The sequence below is a fragment of the Papaver somniferum genome, unplaced genomic scaffold, assembly GCF_003573695.1.
Source record: "Papaver somniferum cultivar HN1 unplaced genomic scaffold, ASM357369v1 unplaced-scaffold_132, whole genome shotgun sequence".
In the NCBI taxonomy this organism is placed as follows: Eukaryota; Viridiplantae; Streptophyta; class Magnoliopsida; order Ranunculales; family Papaveraceae; genus Papaver; species Papaver somniferum.
This window is the reverse complement of record NW_020622381.1, coordinates 17136835-17162150: the sequence shown is the minus strand read 5'-3', so window position 1 is coordinate 17162150 and position 25316 is coordinate 17136835. Positions and strand designations below refer to the sequence as shown.

The 25316-nt window shown below is 35.8% G+C and overlaps 1 protein-coding gene across 4 annotated transcripts; it reads left to right on the top strand.

The window, feature by feature from the left end:
• Positions 1–13853: 13853 nt before the first annotated feature.
• Positions 13854–16938, top strand: LOC113333132 (TVP38/TMEM64 family membrane protein slr0305-like). Of its 4 annotated transcripts, none has more exons than XM_026579632.1 (5): positions 13854–14154; positions 15092–15366; positions 15677–15913; positions 16026–16243; positions 16350–16486. In XM_026579632.1, exons 2-5 carry the CDS (start codon positions 15112–15114, stop codon positions 16360–16362), a joined length of 723 nt encoding a protein of 240 aa, XP_026435417.1. In that variant the 5' UTR covers positions 13854–14154; positions 15092–15111; the 3' UTR covers positions 16363–16486. The 4 variants fall into 4 exon arrangements, with proteins under 4 accessions (XP_026435417.1, XP_026435415.1, XP_026435414.1 ...); XM_026579630.1 differs by having other exon boundaries at positions 13860–14131; positions 16369–16938; XM_026579629.1 differs by having other exon boundaries at positions 13860–14154; positions 16369–16938.
• Positions 16939–25316: the final 8378 nt, after the last annotated feature.

Below are 25316 nucleotides of genomic sequence, written 5' to 3'. Positions count from 1 at the left end.
ACCTCACATTCCATATCGCCAAGTTTCAACAACTTCAAAAACCAAGTGGGATTGAAAGGCTCCAGTGGAATTCTAACTTCCCATTTTGTAATGACAAACTCCCAAATAGGTTTAGACTTGGAGCAATTAAAAAACAGATGAATAGAATATTCAACATCAGCCTTGCATAAGTCACATATTGGATTATTTACCAAATTGAAAAGACGAGGGTACCCAAATATACCTCAATCTAAAACTTTTCCACCTATAAGTCCTCTTTCTGAAAGTGATTGTCTGTGGACCGAGTCTAGACAATACAACTAATCGGTTCACACTTCGTGTGATCGTCTATGGATACGAGATCGAGAGAATACAACAACGAAGTATGTTTACTTGATAAAAGGTTCAGACTTAACCAAACACAATATGATTGCTATCAAGTAAAATAGGAATTAACGTTTGTGTAATTTACTTTAAATTATAATAACAACAATTATAATTGCGGAAAATAAAAGTAAATGACACAACAAGATTTTGTTAACGAGGAAACCGCAAATGCAGAAAAACCCCGGGACCTTGTCCAGAATTGAATACTCTCAGGATTAAGCCGCTATACAAAATCAACCAACTTCGTATAGTTGAGACCAAGCAACTAAACCTATAGTTCACCTAGTTCCGTCTGTATCCCTGCGCCTCCAACTTGCAGTAAGTCACGCACTTGGAACAATTCCTTTGGTTCGTAATCCAAACAGTAAAGGAACAACAAATATGTTCGGTAACAACTCTTTTCAATCAAGTGATATGAGTTCGACAAAAGGCTCTTTCGTTTATCCCAGTAAACTCCTTTGTCAGGTCCTTAGATCTATCCAATACAACTACCAAAGTAATTGTCAATATTTTGCAATCAATACTTTTAATCACAAAGAATTGTATTGATGTAGATCTACTCAACTAATCAATCCGATCTATCACAAAGATAAACCGATTATATTTGGATCCTCTTTACCCGAAACAAGTATTGTGCACACCAAATTAAGATTATGAACCCAAATCAGAAATCTTCTTCGTCTTCAAATATTCTTAGATCTTCAATAAACACATGCACACAATCAACTTGAATCTCTTGTGATCAATCACACACATAAAGGAGTCTGTTAACAATGGATTATCACAAGACGTCTTTAGATCTATAAACAGTCTAAAGATCCCCGTCGAAACTTCGATCTAGTTTGAGTGAATCTTATATCAGAAAAGAAGATTCTCAATCACAAACAAACTAGGTGCAATCAAAGTTCAACAACCGTTAGTCAATCAAATCAATCAAAAACAAAAGATAAACTGAAATTATCTAGTTTCCCATCAACGATACTTATAGAGCTTCTCAATCCCAAAGAAATCTTTAAACCGAGCGGCCGTAAGAGATTTCGCCTAATTAGGTTATTTTCCTCTCCGAGTAGGCGTCTCCACAATTAACAACACAACTAGGTAGTTTTGTTGTCTTTGAGGATTAGTTTGCTCGAAATTCAAACTTCAATATTTATAGACCAAGGAAGTTTGGAAACCAAAGAATTTCCAAAACCGAAAATATTCTCAAGATATGCAATATATTACCAAATTCGGTTTCCATAATTCCTGGAAATGCACTGTCCAAATATTGATCGAAATCTCTTAGAAAATCTCCAACTAGTAAATGCACATTACTAATTTTTATTTTCCAAATATAAAATTAAAAACCTTAATTAAAAGATTCTCAATTTATTTTCGATCCGGGATTCTCCTTTAGCTATTAAGGAATATCTTTGAACAATAAAAGATAAGCATTACTGCACATGTTCAAAGTATGTCGACATCTTTACTTTGTAAGTCATTTTTCATACTTACAATCTTGGAACCGATTTGCCACACTTCCAAACAAGTTTAGAATTGGTTCATCTGACTTCCAAGAACTACGTTATTGATTATCCTATCAAATCACCAAACATGGGCTTCATGGTTCTACCAAAACAAGTTTCGGTTCTACCTCCATGTGGGTACTAGAATTAGTCACGCCAGTTACCAAAAATTGGTTGACTAGGTACTAGGATCGGTTACCATATATATATGGTATCTAAATTGTATTTGGTGCACATGTCCATAGGGATCGGTTCCCAATGTCTAAAAACGTATTGCACATGTTCATAGGATCGGTTCCCAATAACTAGAAACTTGTTGCACCTCTTACAAGGATCGATTCCCCTTTTGTGATTGGTTGCACCTCTTACTAGGATCGGTTCCCCTTTGCCTAGAGTTGGTCATACCAATTACAACAAATCGATCATATCATCTCAGGTGATTACTTAAGATCGGTTTCACTAATGAAAAGTCATACCAATACAAAAGTCAGGCGTTGTGAATAGTTTTACCAAGAACATAAGCAAGTCATGAGCGGTTATACTAAACACACATATTGGTAATTCAAAATATTTGCAATGAATAACAGTACCAATAAGCCTAGCGATTTCCCTTTCGATTCATAAAACAAGTTTATGAATTGTAGTTCCTTTAAACGAATGTAAAAACATTGTTTCCTAGGACGAAATCTTCACCTCATACCCATACATAATCACAATATAATTCATACGATTATGTCGATGTCTTATATACGAAGTTCAAAATATAGGCGTTATACTTCGTATTGTATTCCTTAATACTATGTCTAACTAGAGTATAATCATTCACATCTTCGCAGTTATGTTTTCAATATGCACGACTTGAAAGATACGTTAGGGAATGAAACAATTCAAGTCAAATATTACTAACCTCAAGTGGAAGGATGATGTCGTCGTTGTAGCTCCTTACTTCTTCACATATTTCAAGTCTTCACGTAATACTTGTAATGTCTCATATCCTAATACTTTCAAGCTAATCTATACGGATTTTGCTCTAGTATATAATCAAGCGACTCTTAAAATGAGTTTTGGTTCACTAAAATATGACAACCAAACTTGACATACCAACGCTTGGTGGGTTCAACCGAGCTATGCTCTAACACAAATTCCTCATATGAAGCCTTTTTTTCACCTGCAGTTTGTTTGATAACAAAATCCAAACAAAGTTTCTTATCTTTTGAGAAAATTTTAGTTTCCAAATCTTCTTCCAATCATTATTAAGAGCCAAATTAGAATCAGAGCAAACCTGAACATAAAAGCCACTTTTCACAATGGCTTATTTAAAAGGAGTATGAGGCCAAATACGCTTGTCAACATTAGAATCCGATAAAGGTATAACAATAGACTGGATGTTGTGAATGATATATCAAGGGATACCAATCTCGATAGCAACAAGGTCTCAATTCTTATTTACAGGGTATATAACATCAGTAACAAGTATATTAGTGTCTAACATAATTAGCAATAGGTAGATCAATAACCCATTTATCATGCTAAAAATTAATCGATTCACCAGTAACTAAACACTACTTCACACTGTCTCTAATTAGATATCTTCCTTGAATACTACTTCTCTAATTTCGAGAGCTTCTCGCTTTCAGCTCACACTCCCATAAATTACTATCCTTGAAATATTTAGCTTTAAGCAATTGAAAAACAACATAATTTGGATTCACAATAATTCTTCAACCCATCTTACCTAGGAGAGCCAAGTTATTTTGAGAAAGATCCCTAATTCCTAACTCGCCATAAACAATAGGTGTACAGATCTTATTCCACCTTATAACGTGCATCTTATCTTTGCCTTTGGTATCATTCCACAAAAATTTCCTTTTTAAATTTCTCAATCTCTTAATTACTATAATAGGCAATTTTATAGTGTTCATATGAACAAAAATAGGGTCAATAACAAAATTTATGAGAGTAGACCTCCCAACAAAGTTGGGAGTATTACTCTTCCATGATTATATTCTATTAGTAACCCTTTTAACAATACTAGAGTATTTATTAATTTCACTCCCACCCCAATGAACAGGACAACCTAAATGTAAACCAGGTTCATAGCTAAATTTGACACTTATCGATTGACCTAAGTGTATCTTCCATCTCTTTTCTTAAGATTAGCATAAATAATAAGAAAAGACTTAAGAAGATTACAATTATGACTAGACCAAGCGCAAAATTTATCCTAGATTCCCATGAGTTAAATAACATTTGAATGAGACACGTTAAGAAATATCATACTATCATCAGCATAAAAACAATGAGACACCTTAGGATCTCAACTAGTAACACAAAAAACATCAAGTTTTTTGTTTAAACATTACGATCTATGAGTATGGAAAACACTTCAAGAAACTAATAAAAAGATAAGGGGGTGATGGATCCCCTTGTCTCAAGCCCTTAAAGGTACAGAAGGACTTAGTTGGGGACCCATGAATCAAAACCCGGAAAAAGACAATATAAATACATTCATACACATTTTTATCCAGTAGTTATGGAACTCAAAGCATTTCACTACATTACACAGAAAAATCCAACTATATGTTTTATCAAAGATTTAAAGCCATCCACCCTTTAGAGCCACCTTTTCGCTTAAAAGAATGAAAAACTTCGTTAGTCAGAATAAAAGCGTCTAATATGGATCTATCATGGGAAAAAGCATGCTGGGTTCAGGAGATCAATTTGTTTGAATGCAATTTTAACCTATTGACTAACACTGTAGAGATAAGTCTATAGGAAAAACTACATAAATTTATCGGCATGAATTGCTCGACAGTAATAGGGATGGCGACTTTAGGAATAAGCACAATAAATATTTTATGAAGCTCCCTATTTGTCTTACCCGTACAGAAAAATTATCTAATCATAACAATCACATGGGTCCAATGACATCACAATTTTTAGCAAATAAAATGCTCTGGAAGCTACTAGGCGTCGAGGACTTGAAAAACCTAACCGTCTAAGAGCCTGCACAATAACCAGGAACCATCTTAACAAGCTTATCACTATCATCAGTATTAATCAATTGAGGAGTCAGATTAGCAAACTCAGTATCATCTCTAGGATTCCACCCTCTATCAATAAACATAAACTCAAAGTGACTAACAATATAATTCTCAATTTTACTCTCCTTGTCTAACCATGACCTTGATGATCCTTGGTTATATAAATTTTATTTATGCTCTCCCAACCTATGTAGATACGTGAAAAAGCTTAATGTTTAGGTTACCCTCAGTAAGCCACTGGTTTACAAAAAAAATCATCGAGTCTAAGACTTTGAAGATACTTGTACAAACATCTAAGCATTCTAACTTTATTTTCAATGCTAGGTATATTCTCAAAAATCTATAGAACAGCAAACAAGTTGTTTTTATCATTATAAATTTAATTTTGTAAGTGACCAAAGATTAAATTTATTCCACTTCTTAGCAACTTTTTGAAGATTAGCAATATTAGCGTTAAACCCATCATTTTCAGTAGGAGCATTAACCACATTCCTATTATCCTTGACTACCTCATGGAACCTATTATCCCAGTCTGAATAGCTTCCCCCTCTCCTAGGATGAAGCTCAATTAAAACAATTATACTATTTAAGTTATAATAAAAAATTGTGTTTCACCTAAGCAACAACGAGTCTAATTCTCTAATCACTAATGATCAGCACCATGTCGAGGCTCTCTTTGATTCATCGGATTTGAAATCCCTGTGAAATTACAAATTCGTCGAAATTATAATTTTTACTCGTCTAAATACGCCATAAGTCTTTGTCAAATGATATAGTGACTTAGTTCTCCAGCTTTTAAATCTAGATATCTCTAGACATGAATATTTTTTTAAAAATAGTGGGTTCCCCTCACACCCAAGCACGATATCACTCGATCAGTAAATACCACTTAAGTAGATCAAATTTTAGACAACATATAACGTTTTCATTTCAAAAAAATTACAGTGGGTTGTGTGAAAAAACACCATGTTGTAGTTTTGAAAGTGGTAGTAAAAGTTCGTTGCTCGGACTTGTAAAGATTTAAAAATAAAAATATATACAAAAAATATTAACAATATGGGCAAGAGTACTGGGACTAAAGATACGGCCGTTTTTTTCATTTTCAAGTGGTTCAGAAATTAATTCTAACAATTATAATTCAAAAACAAAACAAATATTAACTCTAATTTATTGCCAAGATAGATTTTATAAAATATTAGTTGTATTTTATGAGCATGGCGCATCAAAAATCCCTAGGACCAAGCATACTCCATCAAATAAAATCACAAGTAATTAATTTAAAATCTTAATTTAATTAAAATTAGTGCAAAAAGTAAATAAATTAATTAATTAAATTACCACATGGATGAATTAAGGATTTCTCCGTCGTCCCAGTGCTTGGGTTTAGCTCATCATAGTGAAATACCTCTCAAAATATTTTATTAAGCTCAATTGGTGTTTACAATGAAGAGAAAATGGAGAAAAGGGTGAAAATCGGTAAACTGCAACGCTTATAAACGTTACAGAACACCGTTACAAAGAACGATAAAAGAGTGCTGCTGTTGTCTGCGTAGCTGACTACGACCCACAGAGACCGGTATTTGTCAATGTTGGGGAACGACTGTCTTTGGCCGTTTGTTCTTCGTGTTCTTCCTCTTCATCAATGGCAGCAGCAGAGAAAAATGGTGATTCTCCCTCTGCAGCCTTCTCTCCTCTCCTCCCAACTCTCGACCCCCTTTCTCCTTGACCTTAGTGAGCTATTTATACCCAACAACATCGATATCTTCCATCATAACTCCATATAATCTTCTCTTCAATTCTTTGCAGACGCGAGAATAATATTTTTGATTTTTTTCCTGTTTAATCGAAATCGTGTTTACCAAATATTCTCTTGGCTTCTGACGCTCTCTCAATCTTTCCTAGCTTAAATATATTCGAATCCCATGAGATAACGCACGTATATCCTCCAACAGAATCCAATATTTTCCAAAATATTCTCCCGTGAAAACAGCTCCCCTGTTTGGATTTTGATCTTCTCTCCCGGTCATTTCAGCCCAACTTGATCGCTAAAATCACTTGCATTCGGCCTGTTTAGCCTTAACAGGCTTAGCCCAATAATTTCCAGCGATCGAATCTTCCAAAAACACGTCCAAGAATCGAGTAGAAATTTCATGCAGGCGTGATTGATTTCTCCCGCCATTTTCAAATTCAAATCGTGAAAAGGTGTCCCCTTAGCAAACAGTGGTGTCCCCTTAGGAATTTGGGCTGAAATAGTAATTCTTGGGTTGAAATAGTAATTTTTCTGGTTTCCTCCGGGACATTTCTGGGACGTTTCCAATACATTTCTGGGGCGCCTCCAGGACATTTCTGGGGTGCATTTAGTACTTTTCTCCGGGGTGTAAATCATCACTTTTTGAGCAACTCTTTCCATACAAGGGTATTTTCTCAAAAAACACCTAAACAAACATAAAAACACAATATTAGTACAAAAATAGAGTTCCAACAATACAGGCATTGAGGACAAATTAGACACAAAAATGTGTCTATCAAATACCCCCAAACTTATTATTTGCTAGTCCTCGAGCAAATTTATTCTTGAAAAGTGACCGAGTTAATCTCGGGTAGGTTTATCAGAGGTGTACCCACAAAAACCAATACTCCAGACCCTAACTATCTACGCAAAATCTTGGAAAGCACTAAAGAACCTCCTTAGTTGGCATACTTATTAATTATAGGAGGAAGTACCCTGATGCGAAATTCCAATTACTGTACACGAGTTTTCACTCAAGCATACTAAAATTAATATAAGTGACAGAGCTCTACTAAGATAGTTTCACGATGGACATCATACTCGGAGTCAGACTAATCACATGAAAAGATTAATAAGATGGAAAAAGAAAAATGTAGATGGTTGAAAAGTGAACGATGTTTCCCATATCTGTCTGAAGGCCACTGCCAGAATGAACCTATCCTAATGGACTGAGATACCGGTCTGACTAATATCAACACAACTGGCATATACAAGGGAACCAGTGGTCAATAACTTAAATCTAGATCAACAAACTGGCAAATACAAGGGAACCAACAGTTGACTACACATAACAATAACCATTTTTTTTTATTTTTTTTTGACGGCATGAATAGATATTTTTGATCCAAGCGCATGCTTCTTGTCAGCAGATTACACGATAGTTCCCACGGGTCCTGCATTCCACGCTTGCTTAGGCGACGGAAACAGGGAGAACACACGCATATTGCTATCCAAGTGTTAATACTTATTCCGATTGGTCTAACTGGTCCAGTATTTTTTTTTTTTTTTTTAGTAATCTCAGTCACTCTAATTCACCCTAACAGTGGTAACAACTTGAATCTTGTGCCCCACCAAATCACTTGAAATAAAAGAAACTGAAAATAGAAAGTGAAAAGGACTCGACGAGATATGACGAAACTATCATGTTATTTCTAACACCTGAGCTTTGTGATTTTATGAATAGACTCTATAGATGTTTCCATCTAGTCAGATTGGTTCCTCAACTCCTAAAACAAAAATGTTTCCATCCACTTAGATTGGTTAGTGCTATCCTTAATAGGCGTAAATTTCTAGGCTCTGGAGTTTATTTATTGCAACTAAAAGATTTTCCCATACCCCCAAACTTAAATCTAACATTGTCCTCAATGTTCTAAAGATGAAATTAAAAGCATGAACAAGGAGAAACGGTTACTATTTGAAGCAAAAGAGTTAAGGAAGGATATTACCGTGTTGCATGAGATTGGGTTACCTCCCAAAAAGTGCTAAGTTTAAAGTCTTCAGCCAGACTTAGAAAAAGTTTAGTCAACTCGAACCGTATAACAGTAGCCGGAATAACTGCGGGTCTTTAAAACCAAAAAGAGATGACAACAGGAAATTGCAGTGAACCAAGAAAATGAACAAGACTAGCGTGCCCTTACCTAGTTTCCTGATTAAGATATTTATATCTAATTGTGGTTCAGGTTTAGGTTCTATGAAAGGGTCTAAATAAAATATTTTTCTTGGATGCATTTCCTCATAGATTGGATCTAAATTACTAGGTCCTAGAGTCTGGAAAAACTCAAATACGAACTTAGAATCACGAAGTAATAACCTAAATAATTGCGGATCCTCTAAGTCAATCAGATATGACTTACATAATTGACCACAATGAGAGTAGTGGTCATCCTTAAGCAAATGTGTCGATTCTAATTTCCTAAAGCATTTAGGTTTAGTCTCACAACTTAATATTCGACACATTTGAAATCTATATGTTCCCACATTTGGAAGAAAACTATTTGGTGGGAAAACAAAATCAATCTTGGTATTATTGCCTGGGTTAACCACATCAACCAGAGGATGGGTTTCTAACAGTTGAGACTCTTATTGGATATCATTAGGTTCTGGAAAACGAGTACGAAGATAGTCTCGTAAGATGGGTGAGGCATTGATGTCAAGTCCCAAGTAAGGGATATTTTTAAGAGTTAAAGAACATGGAGAATGATAATCACCCCCAAACTTAGAGTTTTCGGCGTCTCTAGGTAGACTGGTCATAATCTCCCTAATTTCTAGGTCATCAGATTCCTGAAAGTGGGCGATTGATTTTTCTAAGTCAGGTTCATCCCCGCTAATCTCTGTGAGTTCTTCTAAGACTATTGTTTCTAAATCGTTTGACTCGATCTCAAGATAAACTGGTTCCTCTAAACCATCATCAGTTTCGTAAACAGGATATACTACATCGTCTGAAACGGGGGTATCTCTAGTCAAATCCTCGTCCTTTTGAATAGGTGAATAATTTTTAAAATTATTAGGATCTGAACCAGAAATAATATAACCATTATAAGGCTCAACTGGGGTAACAAATTCCTGATCACTATTCCCACATATTTCAGATTTTTCATCATCACTATCCTCATCATCATGATACAATTTTTGAAATTCAAGAATTCTCAATCTTTGTTCCAAACTACATGGTCTATGTTTATAATATTTCTCATAGATCGTTAGAGGTGATTCCTCAATAAAAGTTGGAGTATCCATATATCGCTGCCCACGCATATATTCACCAAGAGTCATTTCTGAAGACGTCTCTTGATAACGAGAATTTCTAGACATATATTCTCGCAACGTCATCGCAGGTGGCGTCTCCTCAAAAGGATTCATCACTGAAGAAATATAAACTACAGAGGGATTCTATACAATCACAAACAAGGCCGACTCGACTCCACCAAAGAAAACCTAAATATTTCTAGCAAACAAAAAGCATGATGGCTCCACTTAGATTGTTTCTAGACCAGCTTCTATCTTTCGCAAGGGAATTCGTTGCAATTTGAGCAAACCCCTCTGGAATCAATCCGAGTCAAAGTAAGTTGAATTGAGGCGAGGGAAGCTCAGTGGAGCTTTGATACCCAAGGCCTCACCGCTATCACAAGGCGGCGCAGTCACGCATTCAACTCACACAAACCATCATGAACTTTGGAGTGTGCTTAAAGAGAAACCAATATTTTTCGAACGAGTTTCCTATTAAGCTCGTTACCCTATCGGTCTCGTTCTATTCCAAATTTTAAGCTTGGGTTCGCGTTAGGTTTCGTTTTCCTAAGGCGGGCAAGAAGGGAGCGGTGATGAAATCCGAACCCTTATCTTGTTTAGGCCAGGCCTTGCCCTTTACTAGGAAAATAAAGACAGTCTGGTTCGTCCTCAAACAATTATCACCTTAAGGCAGACAGTAACCCGCTTGCAGGAGATTCGCGGGTGTTTCGATTGGACTTACCTCCCGTACCAGACGGGCGATGAACCGTTGTCGTCGACTCGGGACACGACTCCTATGCCGTGTGCAAACCCGAGGGGCCGAGACGATATAGTAATCGTCGTCCTTCCCTGCACACAGTTTATATAATAATTTTTTTTTTTTAATAATAATACCCTTCCGTAGGGTTAAAAAAAAAAACAAAGTCCAATTGTTTAAAGTCCAAAGTCCAAAATAAATAAATAAAAAATTACAGTTTTCCTCACACACTCTAAAAAAATTACAAATTAAAAATTAAATCCTACAATTGTCCTTTTTTTCTTCTCTTTTCGCTTTTCGCTTTAAGATTTTTCCTCTCCAAGTCCTTAGTTTTCACTTTGAACCTGCAAAATAAAGACAAAAAGAAACGTAAAAAGGAACAAACAATTCTAAAAAAAAATAATAAACCTAAAAAAAAATAAATCAATCTATATTCAAGTCCCCGGCAGCGGCGCCAAAATGATTTAAGATTTTTGATGGTTGTAGTAATGAGGTTCAAACTCTCGGACTTGTGAAGGTAATGGATTTTTAGATTTAAAAATATATATACAAAAATATTAACAATGGGTCCGAGAGGTAACCAAGACACTAGATTCCACTATTACACAAAATTGATTGATAAATATTTCAAAACTCTATTCTATTCTTAAGTCTTCTTTTATCTTTAATTCACTATCAATCATACAAATTCTCAAATTTTATTTGTAAACTTTAAGCATAGATTATCAAGAGATTTAACCAAGTATAACCTATCAAACTGAATAACAAATAATTAAGACAATCATTCAAATAATTTAAAACTCTGCAAAAGCAGCAATTAGGTGAATTATATAATTAAATGAAAGAGTTACCCATTTATGTTGCGTGAATAGCTTCCTCCATTGCCTTGGTTACGAGGGAATTTTAGCCGCTCATCATGTTGGAAAAACTCTCAAAATATTTCATTGATGCTCACAAGTGTTTACAATGAAGAGAAAGATAAGGAAATGTTATAAAACAGGATTCTGCGACCCACAGGAGGCGTCCAGAAACAACGACACAGAAGAGGTGCTATTGTTACTGAATAACTAAGACCCACATCTACGACCCACGGTTGTGAGTCTCTTTCACTGTTGATAAACGACTGCTGCTGCGAGTCCGTTCTTCGTGTTCTTCGTGTTCATCAGCAGCAGCAGCAACAGCAGAAACCGAGTTTGGGAAAACTCGAATTTCTTCTTCTCTGGCTCTCCTCATCCCCCCAGACTCTCGACCCCCTTTCTCCTTGACCTCAGTGAGCTATTTATACCCAACAACATCGATATCTTCCATCATAACTCCATATAATCTTCTCTTCAATTCTTTGCAGACGCGAGAATAATATTTTTGATTTTTTTCCTGTTTAATCGAAATCGTGTTTACCAAATATTCTCTTGGCTTCTGACGCTCTCTCAATCTTTCCTAGCTTAAATATATTCGAATCCCATGAGATAACGCACGTATATCCTCCAACAGAATCCAATATTTTCCAAAATATTCTCCCGTGAAAACAGCTCCCCTGTTTGGACTTTGATCTTCTCTCCCGGTCATTTCAGCCCAACTTGATCGCTAAAATCACTTGCATTCGGCCTGTTTAGCCTTAACAGGCTTAGCCCAATAATTTCCAGCGATCGAATCTTCCAAAAACACGTCCAAGAATCGAGTAGAAATTTCATGCAGGCGTGATTGATTTCTCCCGCCATTTTCAAATTCAAATCGTGAAAAGGTGTCCCCTTAGCAAACAGTGGTGTCCCCTTAGGAATTTGGGCTGAAATAGTAATTCTTGGGTTGAAATAGTAATTTTTCTGGTTTCCTCCGGGACATTTCTGGGACGTTTCCGGTACATTTCTGGGGCGCCTCCAAGACATTTCTGGGGTGCCTTTAATACTTTTCTCCGGGGTGTAAATCATCACTTTTTGAGCAACTCTTTCCATACAAGGGTATTTTCTCCAAAAACACCTAAACAAACATAAAAACACAATATTAATACAAAAATAGAGTTCCAACAATACAGGCATTGAGGACAAATTAGACACAAAAATATGTCTATCACACCACCAAGGCCGAAACTACTCAATTGGAAGCTTTTGTTTCATCTAACCAACATATAACGTTTTTCATTTCAAAAAAATTACAGTGGGTTGTGTGAAAAAACACCACCAAGGCCGAAACCACTCAATTAGAAGCTTTTGTTTCATCTAACTTAACTTGGTAGTATACTAGTATCATACGACTATGACCTATGGTTTGATTCGCCTTACGAATGTTTCGGCATTTGGTTAAAAACAGTTTTAGTGTTTTGTCCTAAATGGATTAGGGGATTGGTAAGTAATTATCATCATTGTTGTTAAATACTCCCTCCGTTTCATAAAGACAGTCCGCTTTGACTTTCTTAAAATATTAAAGAGACCATATTATTTTATTTGACTACCCTTAGTTACTTATCTATTTTATTTTAATAAAAATGCTAGCAATAAAGACTATCCAAAATTGGTGTGAGAATTATAAATACAAAATATAAAAAAGAAATTTAAAGATATTGAATTTAAGAAGTATAAACTTTATAAAAAAATCTAATTTTTAGAGTTAAATGTATATTTCCTTAAAAGGAATGAAAGATATATCTGTTTCCTCAATTATACAAATTTCTTTAATATTTTAGATTTGGTCACGTTAAAAATTTATTTATGAATATAAAAAATTCAAGGGTATATTAGAGAGTTCGTTGAAAAATTATGATTATAAACAGAAGCTTGACACAATTTTGAAACTGACGAAAAAGGAATAGAGGACGGTCTTTCAGAAACAGGAGGAGTAGCTGTTAATATCAGAATTTTCAGTAAATTTTACTGACAAGAAATACTGTAATTTTATGAAAATTTTTAACTCGAATCGAACTTGAATCTATTCAAAACCCTTGGATCTGTTTCCAAAGAGGAGTTCCCAAAACAAAAAGTCAGAAGCTCAGAGCATTATCCAACATTTAATAGTGCTCAGTCAGTAAATGAAAAATATCCTGTACTGTATTGTGTTTTTTTTTGCTTGGGTAAATCCCATTTTTGATTAAAGTAAAAGAGAGCAGAGCATCCACGAGAAGCAAACCAATATCATAATAATATGAAAAGAAAAAACATAGAAAATGCTTTCCAAGTGTGTGTATGGATGGAGTAGGCCATTCCATCAAAAGTATCATCATCATGAGCATCAATATTCGTAGCAGCATCTCTTCAAATATTTAGGCGAATTTCAATTTCTCAACTACTTTCCCATTTGCCGTGTTTCACTTTTTTCCTATTTCGGTTTCCTTCCTTTCAAACCAACTCTTCCTATTGCCCTGTGAAATATCCAAAACTAAAAACCATCACAAGAAGAGGAATACACACAGACTCTCTCTTCTTTCTTGCTTTTACTCATAAGGCAACTTCAAGAGGTAAACAAACAACAAAAACCTAGGTATTTTCTTCTATCTTCTTCAATTTCTTCTGAGATGGTTTCATTTTTATCATGATTCTTCTTCTTTTTTTTTTTCTTTGGATTCATTAGATTTCCCCCTTTTGAATCAAGTAAGTTAAAGAAGAAACTGTTGAAATTTAACAAGCTTTCAAAACTTAGGGCATGGTTGTAGGAGGAGTTTTTATGCTCTTCTCTGTTTGATTGATTTTTACCTTTTGAATTTTCAGGAGATTTTTTTTTATGTTGTTGTTTGTGGGTGCAAATTATTAGCCAGTGATTTTTCGTTATTGATTATGGATGGAGATTCCATTTCTAGATTAACTCGTTACTCATCACCCAGTTTGTTCAAAGAAGGATTTCTCTTGGAAGTAATCGTTGAATTTACTGAAGGAAATGAAGAATTCGTGACATTTTTTACTCAATTTTTAGAAAATTACCTGGTTTTAGGTAATGAGGTTTGTTCTTAAACAATAAGGATGCAGTTCAACTTTATATTTGCTCATGCTCCGGCAGCATTAGGCTTTCTGTATAGCGTTCTATTTTTGAGAGAAGAGTGTCACTGGCAGAGTTCAAATCTCTATTATTTGAATAGAAACTTGAACCGTTGTTTCTGCATTAGGCTCCGTTTGTGAGAAATATTGTATGTTTTTTTCTATTGGGGGTTCTTCAGGATTTATAGGGAACTGTCTGTTTTGTTGGCTTAAAATGGGTTTTGTTCAATTTGAATTGAGTTGATGAATTCCACTGAGTAAGTTTAGCCTAACAGTTTTTTGTTGTTCTGGGAGTTCTCCTTTCGTGAAAATGAATTGGGGTTCTACACTATTGTTTATCTTTGTTTTTAGGTCATGTTCTTTCTCACCGCTAAATTAGTCTAGTTATTGTTATTTCGGCACCAAGGTTGCCACGTTTTTAACAAGTTGTACTATGTTGTATGTAGATTGATTGGGTCTTACTAGAATGATGAGGTCATCTGAAGAGGGGTTAGGACAGCACAGAGCCAACTCCGTCCCAAGTGCAAGGGAGGACAGTGAATATGTAAGCCTGGTTGTGTCAAATGGACCAAGAATAGTTGAAGGTGATTATGTACAGCGTCCAGCAGAAATAAGAGTTAGAGATCACATCTGGTGGATGAAAGTCATACTATGCGTCATTCTTTTGATATTGTTGGTGATAGTCTCTTTTAAGTGGGGTATACCATTTGTGCTCGAGAAGGTACATCTATCCTTGCTGTTGTTCTTTCTCTTAGATTCTGTTGCCTTATTTTTCTTGTTCTACTGCTGCCCTATTTTAGTCATCGAGCTAGGTTTAATGTTATGACCACATTAGTATCCATGAAACTTACATTCATAGCGGGATAGTTGGACAATATGCTCACACCTACAAACAAATTAGAACAAAAAAGAAAAGAAATGAAACTTTCTCGAACTTGTGTTTCCAATAATAGGTCAGGTTAACTTGTATTATCATAAAGGGTTGGATAACCTAAATCTTTTTCTTGTTTTGCTATTGTCTTGTTTTGTAGATTCTCCTTCCGGTCATGGAATGGGAAGCCACGGCCTTTGGGCGGCCAGTCCTTGCTTTTGTTCTTGTTGCATCTCTGGCACTTTTCCCTGTTCTTTTAATTCCTTCAGGGCCCTCTATGTGGCTTGCAGGGATAATATTTGGTTATGGTCTAGGGTTCGTAATAATCATGATTGGAACTACTATTGGAATGACCTTGCCTTACATGATTGGTCTACTTTTCCGCGAGCCTATCCATGTGAGTTATTGCTCTGTACTGCTTCCGCTCATTTCAGAATATGTACCCAGTCATCCTCATTTGTTTTGCATCTCCTTTCATATATATTGATCTATCTCAAAAAACTCTTTAGCAATGGTTGAAGAGATGGCCCCAACATGCGGCTGTAATTGCAGTAGCTGGGGAAGGAAGCTGGTTCCATCAGTTCCGCGTGGTTGGTCTTTTCAGGGTCTCACCATTTCCATACACAATTTTTAACTATGCCATCGTGGTAACGAAGATGAGATTCGGGCCGTATTTATGCGGGTCCATTGCTGGAATGGTACCTGAATCATTCATTTACATCTATAGGTCAGTCAGGATTTTACTATATTGTGCTTCTTTTCCTGTCATTTCTTCCTAGTATGTAGATTTTTTGGAATTCCTACTGATAACTGGTATCAAAATTCTCAAAAAGATGTGGCATGTGACTGCAGTGGGAGGTTAATAAGAACATACACAGATGTGAAGTATAGGAACCATCACCTGACAACAGTGGAGATTGTCTACAACACCATAACCTTCATAGCTGCAGTCATTACCGTGGTTGTTTTCACTATTTATGCGAAGCGAGCCTTGAATGAGCTCCAAGTGTCAGAAAGAGAGGTCTCCACGGCAGGCAACCATGGTACTTTTGAAATGGAGAAGCTTCCACTTGAAAGACCAAAACAGCTGGATGGTATCTCACCCTCTCTTCATAACCTATAGTTTTTTCTACAGGAGTAGATAAATACTGTAAAGAATTCATGGTAGGAAGGAATGTTTTGTTATGGCCTTAGTGTTTATAAATTACCTTGGGAAAGAGAGCAAATAGGAGTCGTTTTCTTTTTCTGTTAATGGATGCATACAAAAACAGCATATTGATTGATGATGACATAATATGTGATGTGAGAATTGAGAAATGAAGATAAAAGGAAACTGAGTAGCTATCATGTGTCTCTGTAATCATTTAACCCAACAACAGCTCTTTCTTTCATATATTTCCCATGAATCCATCTTGTTTTTAAGTTGTAATCTTTCAGAACCCTGGTAGTGGACTAACAGGTATCTTACAACTTTCTCTCTATAAGCCAAAGTTCACGGGTTTTCTTCACAAATTTTGTTTTGTCTAGACTTGTAAGTCTGCATGTGCTTCATTATCTATGGGTACATAGTGTTTGCAGTTTGAGTAGTGGGGGACTGAGAAAACACCTGGAGAAGAGGATATTGACTGAACTCTGATCTGGAGCTGGGGTGTCTCATAATGAAATGAAGCCAGGCAGTTGTTAAGTGTAAGAGAGGTCCAAATACTCCCCTCTGTTCAAGTGGATGAAAAAGATGATGCAGTACACACATAAAGACATATCTGACAGCAAATTAGTTCCACACGCTCTATAAAAACTCATGAGAAAATCAAATCAGAGTCAAATTTTCTTGCAGTTGAAATAGAAAAATAGTACAAAGTTAGCTAAATGAAAAAGAACCACTGAAGACTGTAAAATGCAACTGATTCAAATGAGTTTTTTATGCTCCTCCAGCCTAACTAACCTATATTTGTATATTGTTGTTTCTTACTTGTTTTGGTTTCTTTGGATTCAAGCTTGAATTTCAAACACCTGAATTCTGAACAAATGTATGTATGTTGTTTCTTTTTCCCTCCTTCCCTTTCCGGAAGTCCTATCAAACCCCAACTCCACCTACACTTCTACATATCCACAAGCACCATCCTCACCAACTTCACAGATTCTTTGTGTCTTCATTCTGGCATTACACCCTGTCTTCTCCATACCCCACTTGTTGTGTGTTCCATCACAGCCACTCACCTACAGCTAATTAATTTGCAAATATCCATTCACTCATGCCAAATTTCCAAGGGTGAGTCTTGAACCCAATTGGATCAACAACATACAGGAAAAGACCAAATTTCATAAACAAGAACAAACATATGAGAAACACACATGATTTTGATGTACCAACTACCAAACATACGCATTGTATAGCTCCATAAAGGAAACAACCCCATTGATGGTTTAGGGTTTGAAACAAATCAAAATCTAAATGTATCAAATAATATCTAAATGGACATTGCATTGTTTAGAGAAGAAATCATTGTTCTCAATAAGAGCTTTACACATCTCATAAGAGAAGTTTGGACTATTTGGATCACTTGTTTGTATAGGAGATGTTGAAATTGGGGATGAATCCGATCCTTTTTTCTTCTTCTTCTTTTTCTTCACATAACCACAACACATGTAACAAGAATTTATCTCTATATCAGTATTAACAGTAGTTATACTCTTGTTCTTACTTCCAGAAGCAGAAGGATTTGTAGAAGAGGAATTGAGATTGTTGTTCGAGGGAAGTTTCTTGACTTTTGTGAAGGGGAAGAAGAGAGTAGCAAGTTTAGCCTTTTTACTCATTTTTCTTTTATTTTTTCTTCTTCGTTCTCCATTGATTTCTTCATCTTCTTCATCTTGTTGTTTTTTTATGAGAAAGGATTCTTTTTCTTCATTTGCTTCTTGTTGGTGAATAATACCTTCCTCTTCGGATCTCCTCTCCGTGTCAGAAGACATGAAATGAAACCAACTCAATACCAATACAAAAACAAATAAATTAATTGCATGATAAATACAAGAAAAGAAAAAAATATTTAAAACAATAAAAAATACCAAAAATCACAATAGCATAAAAGTTAAAGAAATCATCATGATTCGTTTAAGAAGAAGATAATCTTTGATTCGAGATTGATTACGGTGGAAAAACATTAGGGTTCCTAATTCCTAAAACCGACCGCGTAGGCAAAAGTTGTTTTTGGATCTGTGTATATGTGTACCTGATTTTATTTTCCTAATATTTCGGGAATAATGTTGGATTAACCCAGCATAACTCGGGACGTAAAAAAGTCATGTCTAATCTAACTCCTCGACAAATTTATTACTAATACGTCTCAAACATTTGTAACTTGTGTAGTTGTATTTGAAACCCTTTTCCGCCAACGCCACACTCCTTTTATCCACGGCTGAGTACACGTAAAAAGACCCTTTCTTTTTTGTCTAGTCGGATATATATATGTGATATGTCGGCAATCGGCATCCACATTTGGTTGGGTTTCTGCTTCGGAATGGTATATTCCTCTGCGGTTTATGCTTTGAACCCTGAATGAAAGTATATGATGAAATTTTACAGGGTAAAACTTCGATGCATTAATATGGTGTGAGAGGGCGATAAATCATGCGACGCTGACTTAGTCAATTTTGATTTTCTCTTCGATCCTAATCGCAATCTAGTGATTTCTTTTAAAGTTCAATCAAATTTTCATGTTCTCTACTTGATTCTAACCAGTTTTCATATCTTTAATTGCTTCTTAGGGGTTGATTTTTAAACATCGGATTTTGTTTATGACCTAATTTTCTGCGGCTTTCGTTTTTCTCATGAATTGCCTAGTTAGAATCTTTGTTTCTTTTAGTTCTACTAAAATTAATTAGCATATTGTGTTGATTGAATTAACTCTTACCAACAACTGATTTGATTTCTTTTAATTTTTCTTTCTATTTGCTCTAGTTTAGATCATGAGCTAAAGGAGGTGCAGCCATAGAGTCTCAGAAGACCATCATGAGATTCGTTAATCAACAGTGATTCTTGAGAAGTCAGGACTGATTCAGAGTTTGGGTATGGATCTATGAATTTGTTCTTCTAATATATTAATGGTTTGGTTTCATTCAATGGGTTTTCTGAATGAGATAGAGTTCAGCAATAAGATTATTCAGCTTGAGATTCTTCTGGAGTACTTGAGATCCTACCTAGAGTAGGGGTTTGATTTTACTATTAGTCAAGAAAGATTCTTTATGATGACAACTAATTTTTATTTTTTTTTGGAATGAATTTTCTTGTCTGGGTGATATTTTTAATTATCATTGTTGGAGTTAATTTTCTGCATGAATGCATTAAAAGTTGGGTTCTCTCTTATTTAATCTCAATTAGCAGGATTTTGTTAATTATAAAGTTGATGGTTAGTGATTAAAGGATAACTGTTGGAATCTTTATTGAAGGATGGTTCAAGCAGAATTTTTAATACACTTGGCAATTTAACTTCTTTAGTCTCTGCCATTTTGATCCTCTGAACCTAGTGATTAAGAATATTGCTCTGATTAATTCCTGCCATTTATTGTCTCTTCTAAAAGAAAGTGTTGTCAATTCTTAACTGCTAGCATGCAGCTCATTTTCTCTCCTCTGTCTTTTGATCTTCTGAGATAGATGCTTTAGTGCAATAGGTATTTTCCCTTACCTGTTATTAATTGTCACTTCTCAATTAAAGCATTATCTGAATCTTATCTGCTTTCTTGCATGCTTAATCCTTTAAGTTTTGGGTTTTAGTGCTTCTGATGAGCTTCTATTTATACTTATCCTGAGGCCTTTCTTCTCATTCCCATCTTTCTTTCATTTGATGCTTTTGTAATATTCAACTTCCTTTAGTAAGTTTTTTGAAATGGCAATTCCAGCTGATCAAGTTAGAGTTCTAGACTTGGATGAAGATGTTGAAGAATTTCCATTTCGGTTTGCAACATTGCTTTGTGATGATAGTCGTAGTTATCATAAAACATCTGCCAAACACCATCTTAATAGGATTTGGCCTATTCCCTCCCCAGATTTTAAGCTTGCCAAGCCTTATATTCAGGGAATGGGTATACAAAATTTATTTGTTGTGATGTTTAAGAAGAGCCAAGATAGAGATATTGCTTTTCTTGCTAGGCCAACCTTGTTGTTAGGTCAACTTTTTTCAGTCCAACCATTAGGTGCTTTGGAGTCCATTTTTGATTTGGTTTGGGATGTTACTCTTATGTCAGTGCAGATTTCTATCCACTCGGATCTGAAAAAGCGGGGGTCTAACAACACCACCCAATATTTCGATTAGCAATCTGCATGGACTAACTCCGAAACACTTACTAGAGAATCAACTAGACAGTCAGACTCAATCTAGATAAAAGTATCTCAAGGAGTTAATATCTCTCTCTTGTTTTGATTCACTCAAGCTAATAGAAATCAGCGAGTCTATAATCAAACACAATGAATAACTTGGGCGGTACCAAAGACCAATGTCCAAGGATCAATCAATATCAATCAACAACCAATGGTCGGATTTCCAATTGATTAATCAAATGCACAACCAGTATTATTTCAATTATATAAAAATATAATGCGGAAATAAAAATAACACAGACACCAGAATTTTGTTAACAAGGAAACCGCAAATGCAGAAAAACCACGGGACCTAGTCCAGATTGAATACACATTGTATGAAGCCGCTACAGACACTAGCCTACTCCAAGCTAACTTCGGACTGGACTATAGTTGAACCCCAATCGGTCTCCCATTGATCCAAGGTACAGTTGTACTCCCTACGCCTCTGATCCCAACAGGATATTGCGCACTTGATTCCCTTAACTGATCTCACCCACAACTAAGAGTTGCTACGACCCAAAATCGCAGGCTTTAACAATAAACAAATCTTTCTCACACAGAAAAGTCTATCAAAGGATCAATCTGTCTCCCACAGAAAAACCCTAAAAGTTTTTGTTTCGTCTTTTGATAATAATCAAGGTGAATAGGAACCAATTGATAATCCGGTCTTATATTCCCGAAGAACAACCTAGATTAATCAATCACCTCACAACAATCTTAATGGTATGGTAGCGAAACAAGATGTCGTGGAATCACAAACGATGAGACGAAGGTGTTTGTGATTACTTTTTATATCTTGCCTATCGGAGAACTCTCACGATCTCAAGCCAATCAATATGATTGTACTCGTACGATAGAAGATGCAAGATCAGATCACACAACTACGATAAAAGTAGTATCGGTCTGGCTTCACAATCCCAATGAAGTCTTTAAGTCATTAACCTGGTTTTAGAAGAAGAAAACCAAAGGTTAAAGGAGAAAAAACTCTATCACGCAAACTAGTATCACACGTAAGGTGTGGGGATTAGTTTTGCAGAATACTATATGTCTCCTTTATATAGCCTTTCAAATCAGGGTTTTGCCTTAGTTACAAAGCAATCAATATTCACCGTTAGATGAAAACCTAATTTAGATTCAAGCTAATATTTCTCAACCGTTAGATCGAAAACTTAGCTTGTCATACACAAATGACTGTACGCTTCTAGGTTTGTTAACCGCACCCAAATGTGTACATTGTTGGTTCAAAAATAGTCTACCCAAAGAGGTTAACCATATGAGCGTTTCATACCAACCATGTTCTTCTTCACCATAACTAGTTCAATTGACTCAAATGAACTAGTTAAGAGAGTTGTTCAATTGCAAGGAAATCTTATGTAACTACACAAGACACAATTGAAGCAAAGATGATTTGATTCACTCGAATCGGTTCATGAACTTTAATAGACACGGTTTGCAAATGCATTCCTTAGTATTTTAAGATTAAGTTCAGAAATCATCTTTATATATAACCTTCTCAAGTTCGCAGACTAGGTTCGCGGACTTAAGACACCGGATAGAGTTTACAAACTCCAGCAGAAATTCTCGGGTTCGAGAACTACGCCGGTTCGCGGACTGGGTTCGCGGACTGAGTTCGCGGACTTGGCACTTGCCATACTTACGGTTCTCTTGATCAACAAAGTTCGAAAACTTCGGTTCAAGGAATCCATTGGTTATGTAATCTAAACTTTCATTCCAATCATTGAAACATTCTTAGAGGACGTTACATAGTTGTTACACTATTTTTCGTCAAAGAAATTTTCAAAGTGATTGAAACATTCATGACTTTCGTCACTAGGTAAAGATAAACTTGGTCGAAGCGAAAAGCTTACCAACACATATTTCGAGATATAGATAGGAGAGGTATACTCGGCTCGAAATACCAAATGTGTATGATCTAGTCTATATATATAGCATACGACTTTTGTCTCAAAGAGTAAGAGATAGAATAGATAGACTTTTGAGTGACAGATAAGTTCAAGTCTCCACATACCTTTTTGTCGAGAAGTTCCACCGGTTCCTTGAGTAGATCTTATACTTGTATGATGAATCGCCATGAAGTCGTTGAGCTCAACTGCACTTACTATCCTAGTCCGAGACTTATCCATAAGAGACTAGAAATCAAGACTTATAGTTTTGATCACTAACATTGACAAACATGCTTGAGATAGCAACGCATGCGAGTTTGACCGAGCAGTGCTCTAACATGATCTGGTTAACAAAGGGAAGGTTAGAGAAGTTTTTGATCAACTTGGTAAGTTTGTTTCGACAGAATTTCCAGCTGAGAATTGGTATGAAGCCAGGTTGATGGTTCCCTTGAGGTCTCCTATGACAAGGAAAGTTGTTTTTAACATTAATAAGAGAACTTAATACATGACCGCTTTTTACCTTAAACTTCCTTTTCGTGCTTGCAAGAAGTGCTTTGTGCTCTACCATGATGAGAAAAAATGCAGGGAGATTCAATCAAGGATCTTTGTCAGAGCCCTGCCTGCTCCTTCTCCTCGGGCCACACATGTTGTTGTTACTAATATGAAGGCACGTACAGAAGTTGGGGAGAGCTCTAAGTCAACTAACTCTGCAAACCATGCCACCATTCAGGACCACTCTAAACCATTCCCATTCTCGGTCAACCTTCATCCTCTGGGAAGTATCAGTAATAGGGGATCATCCTTTTCTCCTTATGTTTTTTCATCATCTTTGCCTGCAGTTTCTGCTTTGATTATTAGGGAACCTTCTACTCCTGCCCCGTCATCGTTGAATCTGCCAAATACTCCCTTGACCTCTTCTTATTTTGTGTCACCTTTTGATAATGGTACTGTGCATGATAGGAAAGACAAAAGGCCTAGAACAATATTTGAATCTGTCTACCTAGTATCTAACTCCTTTTCTTCAACCTCTACTATGATGCCTACTCCTCCTCTATCTTCTGTGCCTCTTTTTTCTCCTCCTCCATCTTCTTCTTTCAGTGTCGAAAGTTTGGGATTATCATCTAGTCTGAGTTCATCTGTTAACAATGTTTTTTGGACTAGCTCATGCTCCTCTTTCTCTCAGATTGTGGTTTCATCATCTAGTTTTTCCTTTAGTTCTGCATCAGAAATGAATTATTCTTCTGAAGTTTTTATTCCTCAAAGCTTTGGAAATGGATTTTTGAGTGTTCCATCTCAAAATGATAAATTTAAGGATGCTATCATTCTTGAACCTATGCTTTTAGCTTCTCTTCCACCGGAACCGGTTATCACTGATGAGGAATTTGAAAAAGAAGTTGATCTCATGATGATGGACCATGACTCTATGGCTGAAGAACCCTCCTCGGCCCTTGACCCTGTAAGTTTACTTATCGACTCCTTGATATTTTTGGATTACTGCTTTCTGCTTTTCAACCTTAATTTGTTGTATCTTTTGATTGCTTTGGTTTTTATTGCTTTCTACTTTTAATTATGAAGTTCTTAAGTTGGAATATTAATGGGTGTTTCTCCGACAAAAAATGGAGGCATCTGTTTAGTCTCTTTAGGAAATATAAATTGGATGGTATTTGCTTATTAGAAACTATGGTAGATGCTGATACTGTTAGGAAATATACGCATCATTTACCTTTTGATACTTGGATTATCATACTTTCCGTGGGTAAGTCTGGGGGTCTAGCTTTTGGATACTTTGAAAATTCCACCATTGAAGTTCTAGGATACTCTCTGAACATGATTCATATCTTGTGTGATGTCTCGCCTGCTATCAAGAACTGTGTAATATCATTTATGTATGGTTCCTTAAATCTAGCTGGTATGAGAAACCAATGGAATTTCTTTAGTGACATGAATGATAATAATAACAACCCTTGGCTTTTGATAGGAGATTTTAATTTTATCCTGCATGATTCTGAGAAACAAGGCGGTAACCCTCATAGATCCTTCCCGCCCAACTTTGTTAAAGAAAATCTTTTTAAAATGAATATGAATGAAGTTTTCTCTTATGGTAACCCCTTTACTTGGTGCAATAGACGATTTAAAAATCCTAATGAGTTGATTTTTAAAAAGTTGGACAGAGCTTTTATGAATGATAATTGGGTTACAGTTCTTCCTCAAACCCGTGTCACTAATTTAGGTAGAATATATTCTGATCATTGCCCTGTTTTGGTTAAGTGTTTTCACTGGAAACGAAACTTAAATATTCTGTATAAGTTCTTCAAATGTTGGCAACTTAATCCGGAATTCAAGGATATTTTGAATTGTGCTTGGTCTAAAAGGGTCGTGGGGTCTCCTACTTTTGTTGTTGCTAATAAGCTCAAAAATATGAAATTTGATCTGTGCAAATGGAACATCAATTCTTTTGTGCATATTAAAACTACGATAGGTAGGCTCAATTCTGAGTTAGAAAGACTTCAAGTTTTACCTTACTCTCCTCAAATTGGAGACTA

Coding starts and splice junctions, on each gene's coding strand:
- LOC113333132 (XM_026579630.1), top strand. CDS start 15,112: ATGATGAGGTCATCTGAAGAGGGGTTAGGACAGCACAGAGCCAACTCC. Junction 15,367..15,676: donor TACCATTTGTGCTCGAGAAG/GTACATCTATCC, acceptor CTTGTTTTGTAG/ATTCTCCTTCCGGTCATGGA. Junction 15,914..16,025: donor TTTTCCGCGAGCCTATCCAT/GTGAGTTATTGC, acceptor AAAACTCTTTAG/CAATGGTTGAAGAGATGGCC.